This window comes from Clarias gariepinus, chromosome 17, assembly GCF_024256425.1.
Source record: "Clarias gariepinus isolate MV-2021 ecotype Netherlands chromosome 17, CGAR_prim_01v2, whole genome shotgun sequence".
Lineage (NCBI taxonomy): Eukaryota > Metazoa > Chordata > Actinopteri > Siluriformes > Clariidae > Clarias > Clarias gariepinus.
This window is the reverse complement of record NC_071116.1, coordinates 24,025,727-24,047,097: the sequence shown is the minus strand read 5'-3', so window position 1 is coordinate 24,047,097 and position 21,371 is coordinate 24,025,727. Positions and strand designations below refer to the sequence as shown.

At 37.2% G+C, this 21,371-nt stretch overlaps 1 protein-coding gene across 3 annotated transcripts in view; it reads left to right on the top strand.

The window, feature by feature from the left end:
• Positions 1-20,651, top strand: part of ppp3ccb (protein phosphatase 3, catalytic subunit, gamma isozyme, b) — a 53,831-nt gene extending 33,180 nt beyond the window's left edge. Inside the window, exons 5-14 of one of the 3 annotated variants that reach the window (XM_053515611.1) lie at positions 448-593; positions 2,617-2,756; positions 3,078-3,155; positions 3,268-3,362; positions 3,694-3,819; positions 6,244-6,321; positions 9,733-9,817; positions 10,075-10,172; positions 12,691-12,717; positions 17,500-20,651. In XM_053515611.1, coding sequence (XP_053371586.1) covers positions 448-593; positions 2,617-2,756; positions 3,078-3,155; positions 3,268-3,362; positions 3,694-3,819; positions 6,244-6,321; positions 9,733-9,817; positions 10,075-10,172; positions 12,691-12,717; positions 17,500-17,639 — 1,013 coding nt within the window. In that variant the 3' untranslated portion in view covers positions 17,640-20,651. Of the gene's footprint in view, positions 1-447; positions 594-2,616; positions 2,757-3,077; positions 3,156-3,267; positions 3,363-3,693; positions 3,820-6,243; positions 6,322-9,732; positions 9,818-10,074; positions 10,173-12,690; positions 12,718-17,490 lie in introns of all 3 variants that reach the window. The other 2 variants (XM_053515610.1, XM_053515612.1) reach the window with 2 other exon arrangements.
• Positions 20,652-21,371: the final 720 nt, after the last annotated feature.

Sequence of the window (21,371 nt, the reverse complement as noted above, 5' to 3'; positions counted from 1 at the left end):
GTGTGTGTGTGTGTGTGTGTGTGTATGTGAGAGTGAGAGAGATGGAAGACATCAGAGCTGAATAATGATGCTTTCAAGGTAGTGGACAAGCACTTATGAGTGTACTGTGAAATGTGTGTGTGCGCGCTGGAGTGAATCGCACACTCGTGATAAAGATCAGCCTTGAAACAAAACGTTGCTTGTCCTCTATTGCTGCTGTTGCTACATCGTATATCAGAACTACTGCACGCTGAGTGTGTGTGTGTGTGTGTGAGTGAGAGAAAAAGAGATTTAATCAGTACTGTTTCCTCCTAATTAGTGTACATGTCCAGTGCAACATCACCTAACAAGGCATGTTTCCTCCAACACTGGAAAGTTGGCAGGCCTTCACACTCTGCGCCCTGCTGCGATATGTCAAACAGACATTCTCCTTCATACGTGTGTGTGTGTGCTTCTCCCCAATCCCAGGCAAGATAAAGTATTCGGAGCGCGTTTATGACGCGTGCATGGAGGCGTTTGACTGTTTGCCTCTGGCCGCACTGTTGAATCAGCAGTTCCTGTGTGTGCACGGCGGCCTGTCGCCTGAAATCAGCTGCCTTGATGACATTCGCAAGGTGCGTTTTTGTGTGTTCGTATAATAATTTTTTTTCCTACACATTTTGATGAGTACAGAAGAATTATTTATTATATCATCTTTTAATTTGTTTATATAAAATGTTCCAAGAAGTACACATTTACACACTCACAAATGACATCCAACCAAACAACGAATAACTCAAGATTCAAGGTGTAAAAGATAAAAATTATTTAAAAGATACAGCAAATGTTAATCAGTTCAGACTTTGGTGTTTATTAGATGTTTGAGTATTTATTTAGTCAAACCAGCTTCAAATTTGATGGTCTCATTTACCGTGGTGTGCTTTTAAGTCAGAAAGTGAAAATAGCATGGAGACTCGCATTACTACAAAGATTAGTCGGATTTGTATTATTAGTGTGTTCAGACTCGCGTTCGCATCTATTTCTCAATCGGGTAATAATTTTCACGTTCCGTGGAGGTGATGATACTTCTTGCATCCGTTTCAGAATACCACAAAATAAGTATTTCAATCGATTGCTCAGGCACCGGAGTAAGCCACAGAAACCTGCATTCTGATTCTAGTTCATACCGGCTATATGTTTACCCGTGTTATGTTGGCACTGGGTTTTGCTACCCAGCCATACTCTAAACTGGTCGGCTTTGTGTCTGGTCACTTTTCTGTTAAAGGTTCAACAGCAATCTTCCTCAGTATCAGCATTTTCAGTTATAAACAGGACATGATTGCGACATAAAGTGACATTTTTAAATGATATGCAAAAGTGTTTTGTGCCAAGATTTAACTAAGAAATATCACACTTGAGGTTGTGCTGATTGTGATTTACACAATTGTTCCTCAAACAATTTCTCAATCAATTTATCAACAGTTTAACAATCAACAGATTGATTTGTTTCTTTCTTTTGCTCCGCCTACATCCTTTCACAACCCGCGTAACTAACTAACTAACAGCACCTGGCAGAGCTGGCAACCGACAGTTGACGATAGACAGTTAGTTAACCAGGATGAAAGTAGTGTTTTGTTCTTACTGTTGAACAGCGTAAAAAACAGTCTAATGCCCTAGGCTGTACAATCACTTGTTCAACACAAGCATCAGATTAGCCTTTTATTAGGCATTAAAGAGCAATTTGTGTTTCAGCTTTGTGTTAAAAGCTGGTTAGCTTTGTAGCTTGCTGTAGGCATAAATAAAACAACACTGAGGCAATTCTGAACGACTTTAAACAATTCTTAAGGAGACAAAAAGTTGGTTAAGATGATATAACATTATCACTGTGTCTCGTACTGACCAACTATGACCCATGACAGTGACCGACAGTTAGTGTAATTATTGATTGTTCGAACTCCTGTGACGTGGAGGTGCACTTGTGTAGTCAAAAGTCCCAGTGCAGTTCCTGTCTAATATCACCACTTGTGAAAACTATAATGTGTAAATATTCAAGGACAGTGTTGGTCAGAGTGGAATAAATGGGTTAGCTTTTACACTATAGTATTGGTTCACATTTAACATTCTGACAATCGTAGGTGAGACCAAAAATTTGTAACCAATCATAATGCAGAAGGAAGGAGACGCTTCTCTGAATAAAGCCTTAAGTAAACGAACATAAAAGTGATCTGTCCGAGTGACGGAGAGCTGTCGCTTTAACAGATTGTTTAAGCCGGCGTTGTTTCTTTTTCCAGTGTCTGAATTGGGCTATAAAGTCTAGCCAGGCCCCCTACAAATCAGGAATGATTGATAGCTGCACATATATTTTGAACGGTCCAGTATTGACACTCCCTCAAAGCCATGCCCCCCCCACCACCACCACCACCAAATTTCTTGCTGTATTGTTTTCTCACCTTTTTGATTTTCCTGCTCGAAAGATTTGCTGGCTACCCTTTTTATCAATTACTGTGAAAAAAAATCTGTCAGTGTATGTGTAGCTGTAACTATAAGTATGTGCATTAGCTGTGCTTTTCCTTTATGCAGAATGATTAGTGAAGGATGAGTTTAGTTTATATTCACAAGTTTAGAGTGTGAATATGTGTGTGTTTTTTTGCAATGCAGTTAGACCGGTTTAAGGAGCCTCCAGCGTTCGGGCCGATGTGTGACCTGCTTTGGTCAGACCCTGGTGAGGATTACGGCAGTGAAAAAACACAGGAGCACTTCTGTCACAACAGTGTGAGAGGCTGCTCTTATTTCTACAGGTAACACACACACTCACTCACTATCGTACCCATCCACATTATGTAGTGAGGTCATAATCCTGAGTCAGAATTGTTACTGTGTACTTGGAGGGATGAGTGCAATCAGGAAGATGGTGACATGAGGAGTTCCAGGAGATGTTGTAGATCTGTCTTATGAGTTCTTTATACCTTATTATACTACCTAACGGCATTTATGATCTTTGTGTGCTGTGTTTTCAATTGTGTTTCGGCTTTGCATCATAAATCGGATGGTATTTTCGGACATGACTGTACATGATGATCAGGAGTATGTGAAGTGACTCTGAGCAATTCTCTCCGCAGTTATCCTGCTGTGTGTGATTTCCTGATGAACAATAACTTGTTGTCGATTATCCGAGCACACGAAGCCCAGGATGCAGGGTGAGCGAGAAACGATCAGCCCCACACTTATAGTCGCATCCCGTCAACATCATCAGTAGCTTTTCAGATTCACTCATGTAACCGCACGGATTTGTGTCTTTTCTCGAATTAGGTACCGAATGTACAGAAAAAGCCAGACGACAGGTTTTCCATCGTTAATCACTATCTTCTCAGCACCGAACTACTTAGATGTTTATAATAATAAAGGTGAGTTGCTGAAAACTGAATATGTTGTGGTTTAGCGTTTTAATTTTTTGCAAGCGAAAGACATGTAGTAGTAGAAATGTTCATAGTATTTAGTAGTTTAAGATATTTGTGAGTATTAATGTCCTGTACTATAAATTAATTTATGTTTTCACATGTTTGGAAGCTCATTTATCAAATGTGGTACTAAACATTTATAAGTTACGAACATCATGCCTAACATAAGGATTCGTTTTAACAAACTGTGTAGTCATGGAAACTATTCCAGACATCATCTTCATGTTTAGTTCAATCCTTTCTGATTTTCATTCATGTCATTTTCTCTCCTTCTTAGCTGCTGTGTTGAAGTATGAGAATAACGTCATGAATATCCGTCAGTTTAACTGCTCTCCTCATCCGTACTGGCTGCCGAACTTCATGGACGTTTTTACGTGGTCTTTGCCTTTTGTCGGAGAGAAAGGTAACAGAATAGTTCAGTCTAAAAAAAATAAAGCTGAGTAATGATGTCATGGCTTTTGTACCAGATGTAGACATTTAACCAGAAGCCAACATCTGCTTTGTTAACTTTGGACCGTCACTAAAATGCCAGTCTAGCTATCAGATTTAAGGCTGTACAAACTCCACGCTTAAACCATCACACACACTAGAGCTGACATAGTCTTAATAGTAGTCTTAATCATCACACACTCTAGAGCTGACGGTTTTAAATTTAATATACAAAACAAAATGGATTCTATTAAAATTTAAAAGTAATTTCTCTTCTTGGCGGCTTAGTGATACCAAGTTTGGTTGAGAGAAACTGCATTAGACAGGTAGTAATTAGAAAGTCCTTTAAGTTAATGTGTTCAAAGCAGGAAAAATGTTTGTGATGGCTGGGTTGGAGCATCTCCAGTATGGCAGATCTTCTTATATAAATAAAATGTGTGTGTGTATGCATACAAAGTCAGCCAAAAAAAATTTACACACCTACAGGAATAAAAGAACTTGTATAAATATTTTAATACAAATTTTATTGATATGTATTATATATTGATGTATTAATAATGCTAATAATAAAATAATAATGTAATAATATTGTTATAATATACAGTACCTCATACCATTTTTTATTTTTTATTTATTTTTTTGGCATATTTGTCACACTGAAATGTTTGAGATTAATCCAAAATGCAGTATTTAAGTAATGATAACATTTATGTAAAGAAAAAATTAAAATAAAAAGCTTTTTTATTATTATAAAAAATATATATATTTTAAAAACCTACTTGGCTCTATGTGAAAAAAGTATACTTGATTGCACTTTTTCCTGTCAAGAGTGGTGCAACCAGTTTTTAGGTTTAGGGGCAATTACTTTTTCACATAGGTCTCATTTAAAAACTTTTTCATAGTACTATCCATCAGCAACTACTAAAACGACATGTTCTGAACTATGTTATTTCTTATTTACCAGAAAGATGTCATGCATGTCGTGCTTTTTTCAGAACCTTGTTGTGGCATTTAATATCCATTTAAATAAGTTTGTTTTCATTTATGTTTAAGCAGATATAACCAGGCATTCCCAAACCGTTCGCGAGAGCATGCCAAATTAAAATCCTCTGACTGTTCCTGACCTAAACGCATGAAAAACCGTCATGGACTGTCTAAGAACTTGCATGATTTGCCTCTGAAGTGCTTATTACATCTCATCATTTGCTGATTTATTTATTTATTTTTTCTCCCTAATTGTCAAATTCCCAACAGTCTACATGGGAGGATAATTTACATCAACAAACCAGGGGTTAGCATGTAAAGCTTCATCTGATCCCTTTCACTTTCTTGAGCTCTCAGACACATGATTGGCTAGTCTCGCTATAATTTGTTGTTTGAGATCATGCCGTCCCCCTCTCCCAGTCTACCAGGGCATCAAACTCTCCATCTCCAGATGATCTTTGCGACTGATCTCCGCTGCCCCACTCAGAAATGCTATGCTATGATGTCTCTCACCTGTTAACAGTGACCTGGATTCCTGTGCTTTAGATTCACGTGATTGCAGGAGCTATGAATCTTCTCCAGCCCAGAGTGACAGGTTTTTACAAACACTCCAGTTATGGGGGAGCTTGAAGCTGTCTACGTCAAGATTGAACAAGAAATTTGGCATGATTTTAGACTTCTAAAATTTCTATGATGTTTTTTTGTTTTGTTTAAGTCAGTGACTGCATTAAAAAAAAAAAATCAAGCATGGTCAAAAACTTGACGAAAACTACAAGGCCAAACTGAAATAATTCCTATACTGAACGTAGACAAGCCTCTTTGTGATCTGCTTAGGATTTCCTACGATCTAGAGATTCTACCAGATCAAATGTAGGAATGTTTAAAAGGAGCATCACTGCCTAAAACGTACTTGGATCATAAAAGACCACCTCCCATGTTAGGAAAATTTCTCAACAGTTACAAAGCACTGGAACGGATACGTCACTTAAAAAAAAAAATTTTAATCGCACTTTTTTTTTTTTTTTTTATGAATTATGTGCCGCATCTGCTGTACACGTCTCTGTGTAAGCCGTTACTATGGAAACGAAAAACGGTGATGCATATAGTGCTGTCCACTCGACATGTGTCGTCCACTTAGTTTTGAAACAGATGTACATTTTTCCTTAAAATTCTTTCAGTCTCTCATTAAGGCTCTTTTTCCTTTGTCCGTGTCCTTCCTGTCCACCTGAGCCAGCGCAATAAATAGGAAAGGAGAAAGTGTTCAGAATAAATAACGATGTACCGAGAGCGCGCGTCTGCCTCGGCCATGACCGTGTGTCTGGCTGGCGCTCTAGTAATGAGGTCATCTCAACATCTGGATTTAAAACAACGTGTGTGAGACTCTGATCTCACTTTTCGTGTGTGTGTGTTTCAGTGACAGAGATGCTGGTGAACGTGTTGAACATTTGCTCTGATGATGAGCTCATGTCAGAAGGAGACGACACCTGTGAAGGTAACCTTTTTTTTTTCCCCCTCCACATATAAAAACCTTCTCGTAGGAGTGTGAGTATTTCATGCAGCTTTTGTAAGTGTTGCCATGACGATAGTGATAGGTGATGGTTTGAAAGGAGCTGGTTAACCTTGAGCATGTAGGAATGAGAAATAATTACGCACTGCTGATAGATAGCTCTACGCCTCCAACAATCAAATCTTTTCGAAAATAATTTCTTATTTGTTTATCTATTTCCATTTAATGGAATAAATGAACTTTATTTTATTAATCTCCAGTCTTCAGAGTTTTGCAGAATATTTTTTGATATTTTGTCATTGTCCCAGAAGACAGTTGTTTCATTTATAGTGTTCGTTTAGCAAGAAAATGAAATGTAACTTGTACAAAAAAAAATTGTGCTGTACATTTCCTTCTTTCTTTATTTTTTGTGAAATAAAAGGAGTTAAAAGACAATGCATTAAAATAAAAGGTTGAGATTCAAAAGCTCAAAGTATTTAATTCAGCATTAAAGTTGAAGAAATAGCAATGTGCATCAAATCACCCTGATTTTTCAGTGTATATATTAGTATTTTGCAATGATCCTGAGTATTTCATGATTATTATTTTTTTTTTAGATTAAGCTAGTTAAACAAACTGTTGGAATTTTTCTTTTTTTATGACGTGTTTTCCCCCCTGCAACTTCCCTCTCATTCCCACCGAGAGCAGCAGGTCTACAGAGCTCCATCGCTTTTACAGATGCGTGTCTAGATGAGAGAAAGAGTAACCCATTTAAAGCTATTCAGAGCAGCATGTCTAAGCTCACACTGAACTCTCTGTCCTCTCTCACCATCTCTCCATCTGTTTAAAAAGCTCCAATACAGGTTGAGGAAGTGCGTGAACAGCTCAAGTGCGCTCAATGGCTTAGTGGTTTTTTTTTGGCGTGCATGAACAACCGACATGCTTTTTAGCATTGACAGACGCTTACCGTTGTCAATTAAAAGTCACACTTATGTGGAAAGTTGTTTAAATGGTCTTAAATGATTTTCATTAATGGCGATTGAGAAAAGTCAGGAAGAACTGAAGAAATTGGGGCTCGGCTATAATTATGTTCTGTAACGATCAAGCCAATGGACTGATGCATTTCAAGGGCAGGTCTACAGTAGCAATATGGATATGACATTTGGACATGGACAAGCTTGGTATTAGCATATATTTTAACTTAATCTCATAAAACAAACATCTCATCAAACTTCATACAGCTGTTTACCTCCTGACAATATACACTGTTTTACCAATGCAAGTTTTCTGTAAAATGTCAGGCAGCTGCAGAAAGCATTACACTTTGACCCTGAATGAGGTGCTTGAATGAACGCATAAAGTGTAGATTTCAAACTGTGTCATTTTCAACAATAAATTATTAATTGTTGTTATGGATGTGACGTTTTCACATTATTGATGTGACGTGTCTATCCATACACGGTTAAAGAAAATATAAGGAACAACTTGGATTGTAAATGTTAAAACGAATTATTTACTTTAGTACTTTAGTTACCCCCCCCCCACACATGTACATGTTTTTCGGTATAAGCTGGCGTTTGAGTGCATCAGTATGATTTGTTCGGAACCTTATTAATTATTTCCGCTTTTGGTAAGATTGACCTTTGCATGGATTTACCCTAAAAAAAAAACTCTCTATTGGGGTATTTATTAAACTCCAAACAGATCGGATTGGTAACTTTGGGTAGGGCTGATCTGTAGCTCACCAGAGTTGTGATTTTTTTGCCATACGATAAACCAATTGTTTTAACTGCTCTATAGTCAGTTTAAACATCATGTGGGATTGTGCTTTTTTTCCCCTCCTACATATTCTAGCTTTAGATAATCTAGAGCATTTATTGTTTTGTGACTGTCAAAAATCTTGGCAAGTAGCAATGACCAGGATAATTAGTTTTTATAACAGTCTGCTCTATTCAAAAGGGAATAAAATCAGCAGCAGAAATTCTTACATTTGTATCATCAGTCAATAATAGAATTATCTTACCTGATCATCGAAACCTAATCCCATCTGAATATTGTTGTCATATGGTTTAAAAAATCCTCAAAAAAGATGTTATTTGCCAAAAATCAGTGTTATGAGTTGGTAGTGATAGAAATACTGGGTAATATCTGCAAAATGTAGCTCGGTAATGAGTTGCGAAATCTGTGTAGTACAGAGACAGTCATTAGCTTAGAACACCGCGTTCAACTTCATTCATGGAAACCCTGTCGTCTGGCTTTCTTCCTCTTTCTGGACCTCAACAAATACAGCTGACTAACTGCTTGCTGTCCTCCAGCGAAGATCCTAAGCATATTTTTTATTGCTAAAATTGCATCCATTGTTTGAAATGAATGAGCAGTCACTCAAATATGGCGGGTTTAAACATTGATGGCGCAGACAAAGACCTGTCAATGTGCACACACGTGCTGTTTTAAAGAAGGACGCAATTAATTTTTATAAAAAACTATTACATGTATTAATGTAAACTGTCATGGCCTGAAAAAAAAGAAATTAATAAACGAGCAAAGTGATCATGACCTAATGAACAAGTACCATTGGAGGCAAATAGAGCAAAGTTTTATTCCATTCACAAACACAAAGCTTGTGTGTGTCTAAACTCCTTTAATGACCTCCTTAATACAGTAAGTCGACTTTAAGCAATAGTCTTATGTACATAGTTAAAGATTTCCAGTAGGAAATCACCTCATTAAAAAGACAACATTTGTGTCATCATTTGACTTGAATGCGTTCTGTCCTTAATTCAGCGCTCCTGAAGTACAGTTCTGCGATCCCAGAAGTGTATTAAACTCTCATGTAGGAGTTTGGTGGCCCACTTACTGCGCCCGATACGTTTGATTTGATTCGCCCTTCTTTTTCAGTGGTGCGTAATTATATCCTGGCCTGACACATTTCCTCTGTAAGGTTTAGAAATGGGGGTTATTGATCCCTTCAGGGAGAGAGAGAGAGACGGAGCTCTGATGGCTCGTTTGATCGCCGCTTAACTGCCTCGTTACGGTCGACGGAGCGACAGAAATGCTGCAAATAACGATTCTCAAATGGGACTCCATTATTCTTCGTGAATTTCAGCTCTCAAAATACGATGTTATAATATGACTGAAAGGAGCAGTGGGGACGATTACGTACATCTCCTAGAGGAGTGGAGTAATTTGAGCGTCAGGTGTCGTGCATAAAGTGGTGGCCGTCCCGTGCGGTCAAAACGCAATCATGGAAGCATAATGACTTCAGCAGTAAGGCTCAGCTAAGCACAACAGCGCTGATGAAGTCTCAAATCTGATTCATCAGAAGGTTTTAAGTCTTTGGTTATAGCCGTAGCAATAGTAATTTTATTAATTGTGTGCGTGCGTGCGTGCGTGTGTGTGTGCGTGTGTGTGTGTCAGGTGGTGCACCGGCTGTCCGTAAGGAGGTGATCAGGAATAAGATTCGTGCTATAGGCAAAATGGCACGAGTTTTCTCCATACTTAGGTGAATACACACTCTTTAGAAATACACATTCTCTCTTTCTCTTGCTTTCTTTTGTCTCTTGTTCTCGGTCTCTCACTCTCTCTCTCCTGCTTTCTCTCTCCTGCTTTCTCTCTCTCTCTCTCTCACATATACTTATTCCTTACACTTGCAATGAAAAACGTTTGTTAAATTGTTTTACTTTTGCACTAAAGTGTTAATACAGGCTTTTCTCATCAGTTCTCATCTTTTGGTGCTGATTTTGTGTAATTGTGTGTTAGGGAGGAGAATGAGAGTGTGTTACAGCTGAAGGGTTTGACTCCCACTGGGACGCTGCCACTCGGGGTGCTTTCTGGAGGAAGGCAGACACTGCAGAGCGGTAAGAGGCACACACACACACACACACACACACACACACACACCAGTACAGAGATACACAACACGCCCCTGCACAATCCCCCAGCCCTCTGCTCCGCCATTGCATTTCTGCATAGGGTCTTAAGCTCACACGCGTGTACACACACATTTTTGCTTTCTATTTTTTTAGGCTTACGCGCAGTTACCCTTTTATTCTCGCTCGCTCTGTCTCATTTCCTTGAGAAACCCCCCCTCTGTTCTCACTATTGTTATCTAAACTTGTTGGCACGTAAGACTAAGGCTCCTAAACTAGTGGTTGCAGTGTCGCATGGGGTCATGAGAGAAACTCTCGAATCCAAAGACGGATTTATATTTTTCTGTTAATATTTTTGAAATGTTACGGCAAGGCCGATTTAAAAGAGCCAAGTTTAGGTGAATAGAGATTTAAGTCTAAAAATATTATTGTTATTTTAGTCTTTCTCTCTTTTTTTTTTTTTTTTTTTTTTTACTCTGCTCATTCGGTACACTAGCATAGTTCATTAAAACTTTATTTTATTTTCCCTCTCACTGATTTATTTTGCTAAATATTGTCAATCACATACTTATATATGCATCATTTACAGATAAAATTTTGTAAACCTACTATAAACTCTTCTGGAACTCCTAAATCGTAAAAAATTGCTCATTAAATAAAAATAATAATAATCACAAGTGGACAGTGGAAATTTTTGAGAGACCAAGGTCATTAGTGGGTTAAATGTGACTGCACATCAAAACTGCTAAACATTTTTACTTTTGGATTTGGTTTAGGAGACGGTACTGGGCCGTTTATGATTTATGAAGAAAGAAAGAAAAAAAAAAACTGCACTCATGAAAAAAAACAAAACAATCGTGTTCTTTCTAAACGAGCGTTTAAACTCACATTGTGCCCCAGGATTTTTCTCCATCTACATGAACCTTACTCTCACTCTCTAACGCTTTCCTTTTTCTGCTTTATCATCTCTCCCTATTTCTCCACTTCTCTTTTTTTTTTTTTTTTTTGCTTTTCCTTTTTTACCTCTTCAGCGATCTCCTTGCCTTTTTAAAATCCCGAACACGCACTATATGCATTATAGAAACTCAGAAAATCACAGTAAGGTGACTTTCTCATTCACACATACACACATGCTCTCACTCCCTCTCCATCCTGCAGAGACACTGACACACTCATGTGGCTTTGTGACACTGATATACAGCGTGACCCAGTTTAGCGAGAACATACTAGCACTCAATTCCAGCAGTCACAGTGCACCACCAAGAGCCACTTTCTAAACACTGAGCCATTTTTATTGCACTGATTCAGTGTAGCGAACAATCCAGTAGTTTATACTCAACTGGGATCGATATGAAGCTGTAATCTTTCAATCTCCAGTAATAAACATAATGGAAATAAACTATATTCAGGTAATAAATTACTTTAGATAACAGGGTCAGTCTGACATGGTGTTTATAAATAACTTCAGCTTTGTTCTTGACGGTGCACTTTTATCTTTGCTTCATTACTAACCTAGCGCAGCTCCTACTAGCATGCTAATCCTCAAATCCAGCCAGTTTCTTACTAATTCCTTATTCACATCTGATGATTGTTATATGAATGTTTGTAATGTTTTTTTAGCACCAGCTTATGTGATCAGGTTTGTTTTTGATGAAATGAACACACACCCCTGTCTCTTAGCGTTAAATAGAATTTATTAAACTGGTTATTTTGTTTACTGTAATGTATTTATGTATTATTAATGTTTTTAAACATTATTATATTATTAATGTTCTTAAAATGCCTTTTTAAGCAATTTTAAAATAAATAAACTTGTCATGTGTTTGAGTATGTGTGGGTGTGTAATATATATATATATAATATGTACAGTATATATAAGAAAGAAAAGCAAAAGAGAGAAAAGCAAATTTAAGAAAAACTCATTCATTATCTTCTGGTGAAAAACTGGTCAAAAGATTGTGATGTAAAGTTGCTCAGATTTCTTTCTTGTGATGGGAAAACTTACTGATTGTTACAGAACACTAACTCTTTTCCATAAATGTTATCTATTTATTTACAGTCTGTTCACAAGTCAGTTATTATAGAAACAATCACATATCAGAACACATGCAGTAATATAAATCTCAGAGCTGCTGTTCTAGAACGCCCTCTGACCAATCAGAGTCAAGAATTCATCATCGCCCTGGTATCTGGCCAAACAATGTAAAAGTGTATTTTAAGAATTTCTATTTTCTTTATGTTAAAAATTGTGATAAACTAATATAACTTTTCACTCTGTTGCTCATGTGGAAAAGGGCGTCATTTCATCAAAAACAAACAAAAGCTGATGGTGCTGTGAGTTTTTGTTCTGATCAGGAATGAATGAAGGGAATTTGTTTATCATTATTGTTCTTAACTTTTTTCTTGGTGCTCGTCTGATTTTTCTGATTTTGTTTTTGCATTGATAACGTGACTCACTCTCTCTCCGTTCGTTTTGGGCATGTCACTGCTACTCACGCTTACACAGCCACCGTAGAAGCAGCCGAGGCCCGAGGTACGCAACACGTCTCTCTCTCTCTCTCTCTCTCTCTCTCTCTCTCTCTCTCTCTCTCTCTCTTTTTATCTGTGTGTATGTTTGTGTGCATGCGTACGTACGTTCTGTATGTCAGTCGCATCCCTCATTGTACTGCTGAAGTGTCTTCTGTTTGACCTTAGTTTGGCTATTAGTTTGCAAATGGTCCCCAACTTACAGTAATGTCACATTAAATAGAATTCATACGGTAGATTTAACCTGCCAAACATCAGATTTTTTTTTTTGGGGGGGTGGTCACAATAGTACTGATTTACACTATTGTGACATCAAACACTCATAAGTAGAGTTGCTGAACTGAGTACAGTTTTTTTTGACTGAAACAGATTTCCTTTTATTTGCTTTTTATTTATTTATGGAAATTTGATCTTCCGATAATGATTTTTGTGTAATTCCGATTTTCTTTTTCACTAAGAACATTAATTGAGACCACAATTTGACATACAAATGATTTATTTATTAATTTTTTTAAACTTCATTGAATAAAACTTTTTTTTTCCTTAAAAAAAATATAAAAGTTTCAGTCCTTGAAGTTACTCAAAAAAAACCCCAAAAGATCAGGTTTCCACATTTTTTTTTCTTCTTTTAATACGTTAATTTACGTTGTTACATCTTACAAAAGAGAGTACACCCTCACATTTCAGCAACCACTTGATTATATGTTCTCAAGAGACAATTGAGAAATGAAAATTGGATATACTGTAAATTAGTCCATGTGCAGCTTGTATAACAGATTTACTGTCCTCTAAGAAATAACTCAACATTTAGCCATTATTGTTTAAAAAACTGGTAAGGAAAATAAGTATACCCTAAGTGAACGTGTCCAAAGTGTCAATATTTTGTGTAAGCACCGTTATCTAGCACGGCCTTAATCCTCCTGGGCTTGGAATTCACTGCACATGTTGTTGCTGGGATCCTCTTTCACTTCTCCATAATGATGTCACGGAGCTGCTGGATGTTAGACACACAGCGCTTCGCCACCTTCCACTTGAGGACGCCCCACAGGTGCTCAATAGGGTTCAGGTCTGGAGATGTACTTGGCCACTGACAAACAAATGAACATGATGAATAGGACAAGTGACTTTGCAAGGTTAAAGATCTACAGCTGTTATCACTTAGGGTTTACTTTCTTTTTAACATTAATGGCTGTATGTTAAGTTATTTTTTTAGGGAAAAGTAAATCTATACACTGTTATACAAGCAGCACATTAACTACACTGAAATATATCCAAGTTTAATTTCTATAGTATTGTCCTTTGAGAAGATATGCTAAAATGTTTGCAAAAATTAGAGGGGTGTACTCACTTTTGTAAGTAGGTGTATATATCTGAGCCCAGCCACCCAATCACTAGTCATGACCAAGCTTAAATCTGGCCGATTCCTGTCACAGGCCGGGTGTATTTCCTATCATAAGTCTGGGACCATCTGTATTTCATGTCCTATTTTTTAACCCCTTTCAGGACTATTTAATAAGTGTGGGGCGTTGTTCAGAATTGTAATCTCTGCGCGCACGCGCACACACACACCATGCCTTGTTTAGGATGCCAGAATGACTCATTCTGTTCTTTCTCTTATGATCAGTTGTTCAGTGAATGGAGTGTGTGTGCAGTATGTGATCAGACACAGACTGGGGTGACCAATCCACCAGTCCTGATATCTTACGAAAATAAGTGCAGCAAGCATTGTTCCTTCTGCAAAGAGAGAACCGTAGGTAGGTATAGTGCAGAAATCGACCAGGACTCCTGTCTGTTGTTGCAGCGAACATTGGAAATCGTAAAAGTATCAAAAGCTGGAAAAGTGTGATAGATCGAGATAAACGAGATTAACGCTTTAATGATGGCCGGCGTCGCCTTGCGCCCATTTGTCCTGTCTGTGTAAAATGGGCGGAGCTAATTTAACATCAAGGCTCCTCACGTAAGCTCACCAGGCACGTATTTTATTTCCCTCGGGCAGTATGCTAATTAGTACGCCGGGCAAAGTGTGTGAAGTCAGCCAGCTGTCAGCACAGCTGGAGTTGGATGAAAGCAGCTCATCTCGTAGGAGGCGGACACGAGCGCGCACAGTGAATTCTTCGCAGCGAAATCATTTAATGGTGCTGCATTGTGAGATATTAATGCGAGGTGGAAGTGAAGCTTTGTACACACACAGGTTTTTATGCAGGAGCTGAGGGCTAGTCGACCACAGTGAGAGCAAGGGAAGTCTGTTTTTAATCACCTCCGCTTCCTGCCAACTCAAAGATAAGTCAGCACAGAGTGAAACTCCTTAACATCAGATCAAAGAGTTTTATCTGTTTTATTTTTTTACTCCGCTGCTCAGTCACTCTTCTTATATCTTCATTTATTTATTTGTTCACTTTTATTCTCTTTCTCAATCCCTCCTTCACTGTCTTTCTCTTTATCTTTCTCGCTGTTTCTCGCAATCTTACAATTTTTTTGACTCTCCATGTCTTTATCTCTCTCAATCTGTCTCTGTCTAGTTTTATTCTCACTTTTCATGTTTTTTCTTTCCCTCTGTCTGTTTCCCCTGTCTGTATCTCTCTTTGTCCATTTCACTTTGACCATTTAATTTTTATGATTTTTCTCTATTTCTATACTTATTTTCATGTCATCTCTCTCTTTCCCTCAACATCTTTCTCTCCATCTCTCACTTCCTTTGTCTTTTTTATTTTTTATTTGTCTCATATTCTGTCTGTCTTTCCCCCTCCCCTCCATCTGTTTCACACTTTCTTTTTCTCTCACTTTCCACTTTTTTTCCTCCTCCAACTCCCACCCTTGCCATGTTTGCCCCTTCCTCACCCCCACCCCAGCTTTTGTGTGTGTGTGTGTGTGTGTGTGTGTGTGTGTGTGTGTGTGTGTGTGTGTGTGTGTGTGTGTGTGTGTGTCACTCTTACGGTGTTATTGGGAGAAGTCTATGTTGGTGCTGGTGTACTGGAGCTTTATGATCAGTGGCTCATGTAAACAGTCACTGTATGAGCGTCTCGCTGTGTTTTATGTGTGTGTAAAGCGCTTTGATATGGAGTGTGTGCATGTGTGTTCAACATCCTGCTATCGTCAGCCCCTGTGCTGTCGATGTTTTTGTCTTTGTGGTAAAACAGATTTGTTGTGGTGTAACTGATTAGAGGGGTTAGAGGTGGGTCCTGCAGTCCGAGTGCACGAACCAGTGTTTTTATTTCAGCAAACATCAGCCCCTGATATGACCCGCTCAGCCGAAACTACATGATCTCATTCCAGAGACACCCCCCCCACACACACACACAGACTAACCTGAGGATGCTGTCGATGTAAAGATCTAGACCTCTCTAGTTTTTAGATTTTTAATGTGTTAAACAGCTCATTAAAAAAAAAAACACGAAGACATTTCGTTAATTGGTTTGACGGGGTGTTACTCATTATAGTCTGTAGCACTCAGTCTGGTTAAGCCTCAGTCCGTGTTATCAGCATGTTGGAAACCACTTTTACAATTAAAGTCTGTAAAATGTTGCTGAATCTGAGAGAGAGAGAAAAAGCGCCAAGACTGAGTCACCGGCAAACTCATTTCAATACACTTTAAACCCCTTGTCGTCATTCTCTGTCTCTCACAGTCTCTCTCTCTCTCTCTCTCTCTCTCTCTCTCTCTCTCTGTCTTTCTGTCTCACAGTCTCTCTGTCTCTTTCTCTCTCTCTCTCTCTCTCCTCCCCACCACCCGTCCAATTGTCTTATTCTCAGCAGACTCAGGAGAAAGAATCCTATTGATTGCATTACTCTTTCAAACATGCACTCACCGGCCAATTTATTAGGAATTAAGCATTTTTGAGCTCTCCATGTTTTGAAAATGTCCCAAGTCAAAAATAAATGTAATACAATACACCTAGCATGCCAAACACCATAGCTTGTCGTAGCCTACGCCAGTTTGGCAGAATTAGCTTGTATAATAAAATATACCCAAAAAATGCTGGCAAAAAGTGACATTGAAATGTCTTGGTTGTTTTTCTTGTGTTCACTGATGTGGTTGACTCGGAGGTATCGCTTGCTGCCACTGCTCAGCTTCACAAGGGAGTATTATACTGCATACTGTTAAACCTGCAAATTATCTAAATTTAAAGCTTGTGCTACAGGTTGTACTGATTGTTTCACTTTCGCACCATCCTACGTCAGGGACCTTTTGACCCAGACGGGACTTTACGTCTCAGAACAGTTCCTTAATTCCTCATGGCATGGATTCCATAAGATGTTAGAAACTAATAATTTTTAAAAACCTGCTCCTTCCTGACATGATGATGTCAAATAAATTATCTCATGTTAGTGCTGCATAGCCCCCATTCTACAGCATCCCAGAGGTGCCTGGTTACTCTCAGAGGCCATAAGCACACACTGATCCACATCTGAATGTCAATTGACAAAAAAAAGAAAGTACAGTACATTTTACACAATAGAAACTATTGAAATGAAAAGACTTGTTAATGCACTCAGACTTCTGGGCTCAAGTGTGTCATCACTCTGTGTTGTGCATCAAATGGCATATAATAAGTTGCCTTTTCTTTCTCATTAATGTCAAACACGCTAATCCGGCCACCACTAATCAAGTAAGTGACGTGTCTTCATATTCTTTAATCATTTAAAGCTCTGGGTGTGTAATTACGTGCACAGAAATGAGGAGGAATGAGAATAGCTCCACACTGTGGCAGTTTTTCTTAGGACTTGTGGTGACCTTACGTTTTTTTTTTCTTTTTTCCCCCCGCTTTTGTCTCTTCTACTGTAGCTATTCAAGGCTTCAACCCTCAGCACAAGATCCAGAGTTTCGAAGAGGCACGCGGTTTGGATCGGATAAACGAAAGAATGCCTCCGCGAAAGGACTCGACAGCCAACTCCATCAACACCGACAAGAACGGCACCAACGCACAGGCGTAGTCACTCTCCGCCCTATCCATGTCGTCCCCCTCCTCTCTCTCTCTCTCTCGCTCTCTATCTCCATTTCTGTCTGTTCTGCTCATCTTAAATTTATTTCTGGACCGTTTTGTGAGAGAACGGGCACCAACACACCGGCGTAATTCCACTCCATGTAAAAAAAAACAAAAAAAAAAAACACTCTTCTCTTTTTCTCCATCGACTTCTCTCCCTCCATCAAATTTCGCCTGGAAAAAAAATGGCACAACATCATGAAAAAAAAACAACCTTTTTTATTAATTTATTGATATGTGGTAAATTAAGTACATCATGTTGGGAAAAATATAAATAAATAAATTACAATGAGTATTCAAAGAGTATAAAACAGTATACATGAATATATACTTATTATATATAAATAGCCTTGGATTGGTTTCATCAGTCAAACTCCATTTTGTAATTTTTAGTTCCTGGTTAATTTAGCCTTTGTTATTATTATTTTATTTTTTCTTTCAGCCAAGATTTGTAGTTTAGCAAAAATGAATATATATTGCGCATGCTTGGCAAATTAGCACTGGATTAAGGTGCAGATCTTTGTAAGTTGCCAAGATAAATATGAAGTCCTGAGTTAGGGATATAAAAAAAAGCTTTCATTTGTGAAATGCTTCCATGTATTTAAAAAAAAAAAAAAAAAAAAAAAAGCCAATGATGGAGTGCATGACTAAAGTGTTCACATGTTGACTTGTAGGTTTGCACATTTTAAAGTGATCCTACACTTGAATGTTTGGATATTATCATTATTATTATTATTATTATTATTATAGTACTTTACAGCCCAATTTGGACAAAGCAAAATAACACAATCATAGAATCTTAATGAATGGAAAGCAGTGAGTGTGTGTAAGTGTTTCTCTCATCACATGCCACTCAAACTGGCATCTCTGTAGATGTTTGCTGATGTTGATTAGACAAGACATGATATGATGCAGCAATGATTTCTTATTCTGGACTTTAAAGTGTCACATTATTTTTGTGAGCAAAAAAGAAAGTAAAAAGAAAAATCACAGTTCACACGTGATGAGTGAAGAACGGCATGATTGCAGTAAATACTTAACCCGAGCAGCTCAACGTTCTAAGAAAAGAAAAAAAAAAAGAAACAAAAAATACATGGGTGTACTTATGTTCACCTTGTGGCAGTAGGTGGAAGTGTCAAGCGTACACTTTTTATACCTTTAGCATTTATATCGTACCATAAAAGGTGCATGTGTAGCTTTAAATCTTTACTGAAAAAGGTGATTACCGTTCAAAGATTTGTACTAAAGGTATGAAAGTTAAGGCAGCAAAGAATGCTAAAGTTTAGTACCAATTTTTAAGACTGTACATCTAAATGTGATGTATTTCTAAATATCATATTGCATCATATAAATGATCCTATGTCTACTGCACAATGCAGAGGTGTTTCGTTAGAACAGATTATTAATTTAGTCACAAATTATTTTTTTGGGGGGGGGGGGAAGATTTCTGGATAAGGATTTGGAGTAAAAAGGGATGGAAGTGAGTATTCTAAAAACAAATAAATATAATAAATGTTTTAAAAAAAATAGCATGCATGCCTTACATTCAGCAAATTTCCCATAATGCCATGTTCTTCCTGCCTTTGTCTTTTTCTTTCTTAAAAAACAACTAAATGGTATCCTTTATTATTATTATTATGAATGCAAAGCCAGTTTCACCCCAATGATACTTTAGGACTTGTATGTACTTGTTTTTTTTTTGTTTTGTTTTTTTTTTTTTTTTTCTTTCTTTCTTTTAAAAATTCTGTTTAGTTTGCCGTCATGTTTTTTTCTTCTTTTTTTGTAGTAATAACTATGACATCAGGGACCAATTCTTTCATTGAAGGTCTGATCAACTTAATATTATTAATATATTTTTTTTATTGACACTTCATAGTTGTCTCTCCTTTAAAGTCTCAATAATGGGTTTATTTTATTTATTTGCTTTCTCCATTCTGAGCTCCATGACATGCGACTATAGTAACTTTACTCCCCCTGCATTAGGACTTCTGACAGCGACTGATTTATGCATTTTAAGGATTTAGAATTATAAGGCATTGTGAGGGTGATGACGAAAAAAAAAAAAAAAAAAAGAGGGTGATGACGATGTTGGGAGGAAAGTCTGTGTCAGAGTTACGGTGAAGGAAGATCCAAAGCAAAGCTGTTACAGCTGTAAACTACAGATTAGAGATTAACTTATCTGATTAAGTTAGTGCTAATAAAGTTTATGAAGCGATTAAGAGTTGCTCAATTCCATGAACGTCATAGAGGTATCTCTTGTGTTCAAGATAAATCTGTTGGATATAATCAGTCTGCTTAAATGGCTGAAAGATTTTCACAGATTAAACTTTAAACATGTTCAGAAGGAATTGCATCATCCAAAATCTGATATCAGTTCTATTATAGAAGCCACAGAGCTGTGCATTGTGGGAAGTGCTGCAGCACCAAGTCATTGACAAGAAATAGAAAGATTTTTTTTGTTCTTTTATTATTATTTTTCTATCTTTCCCTCCTTTTTTCATTCATATGCTTGCTGATTGTGTTGTCCCTGTTCTCCACAAAATGGATCCGCAGAATCCAAAGGCTTTTTGTTGTTTATTTTGTTATTTTCTGTTATTTTATTTCTTCCCCTCCTTATCTGATGTAAAGGGGAACTGTGGTGTGGTGTGTTTTTGACCGTATTTAGGGCTTTTTTTTTGCATTTTGCATTATTAAGGAGTTGAATGGAGATGTGCTCCAGCTCAGGAGGGCTTCATTTCTGACTTCTGTTATGGATTCCAAACATATCTTACAGAATGTACAGAAGATTGATATCTATTAGGATTTTTATTTCTTAATAGCTGATAAAAGATTTTTTTTGTCAAGTACTTGTATTGCGAGGCCTCAACAAATCTTGATTTATGTAGATGTATCACACCATTAAAAGATAAAAAGGACAAAAAGAACTATAAAAACAAATATATAAAAAGTTGGGGAAAAGAAATCAGCTGTTCTGCTCCATTTTTTGTGTTTTGTGTCTGCGTGGTGGAATTAATTGTTAAAAAACACATTTCTGTGAGTCTTGTGTTTTCTCAAGCACACTTATGATCTAAAATGATTAATTCTGAAAGCTGATTATGCCAGAATGTTGCAGGACCTTTTTCATTTATTTATTTTATTATCTTTTAATCTACCACTTTTTGGACAAATATCCCAATCCCTCACTAATACAAACATAATACCTCAGTTGTAACTCCTACTAATTTAATATGATTCAGTTCAGCGGCAGTACGTTTGATTTAGAGCAGATAAACCAGTTCCGTTCATTGAAACTTTTCTAGACAGACTTTAATAGCATTACTTGTGTGTAGTAGAAGTATTAAAAAACAGCCATTAAACATTAAGCCAGTTTCAAACTTTGCTTTTGGACCTAAAATAAAAAATAAAAAAATTAAATATGAAAAAGGTACATATTTTCTATGTGAAAACATTACAATTTGCACATTTTCATTTACATAATTACTGAATAATACAAAATATAAATCAGGGTTTACATGAACTAAAATGTACAAAAATATTTAGAACTGAGTTGTTTTTTTTAGAGACTGAAATTCAAGATTCAAAGAACTTTATTAATCCCAAAGGGAAATTGCTTTGTCCTGGTTAGACAGTTGCTCTGATAAATTTACCGGAAAGAAAGGGAAAAAATTAAGTTAAAGAAACA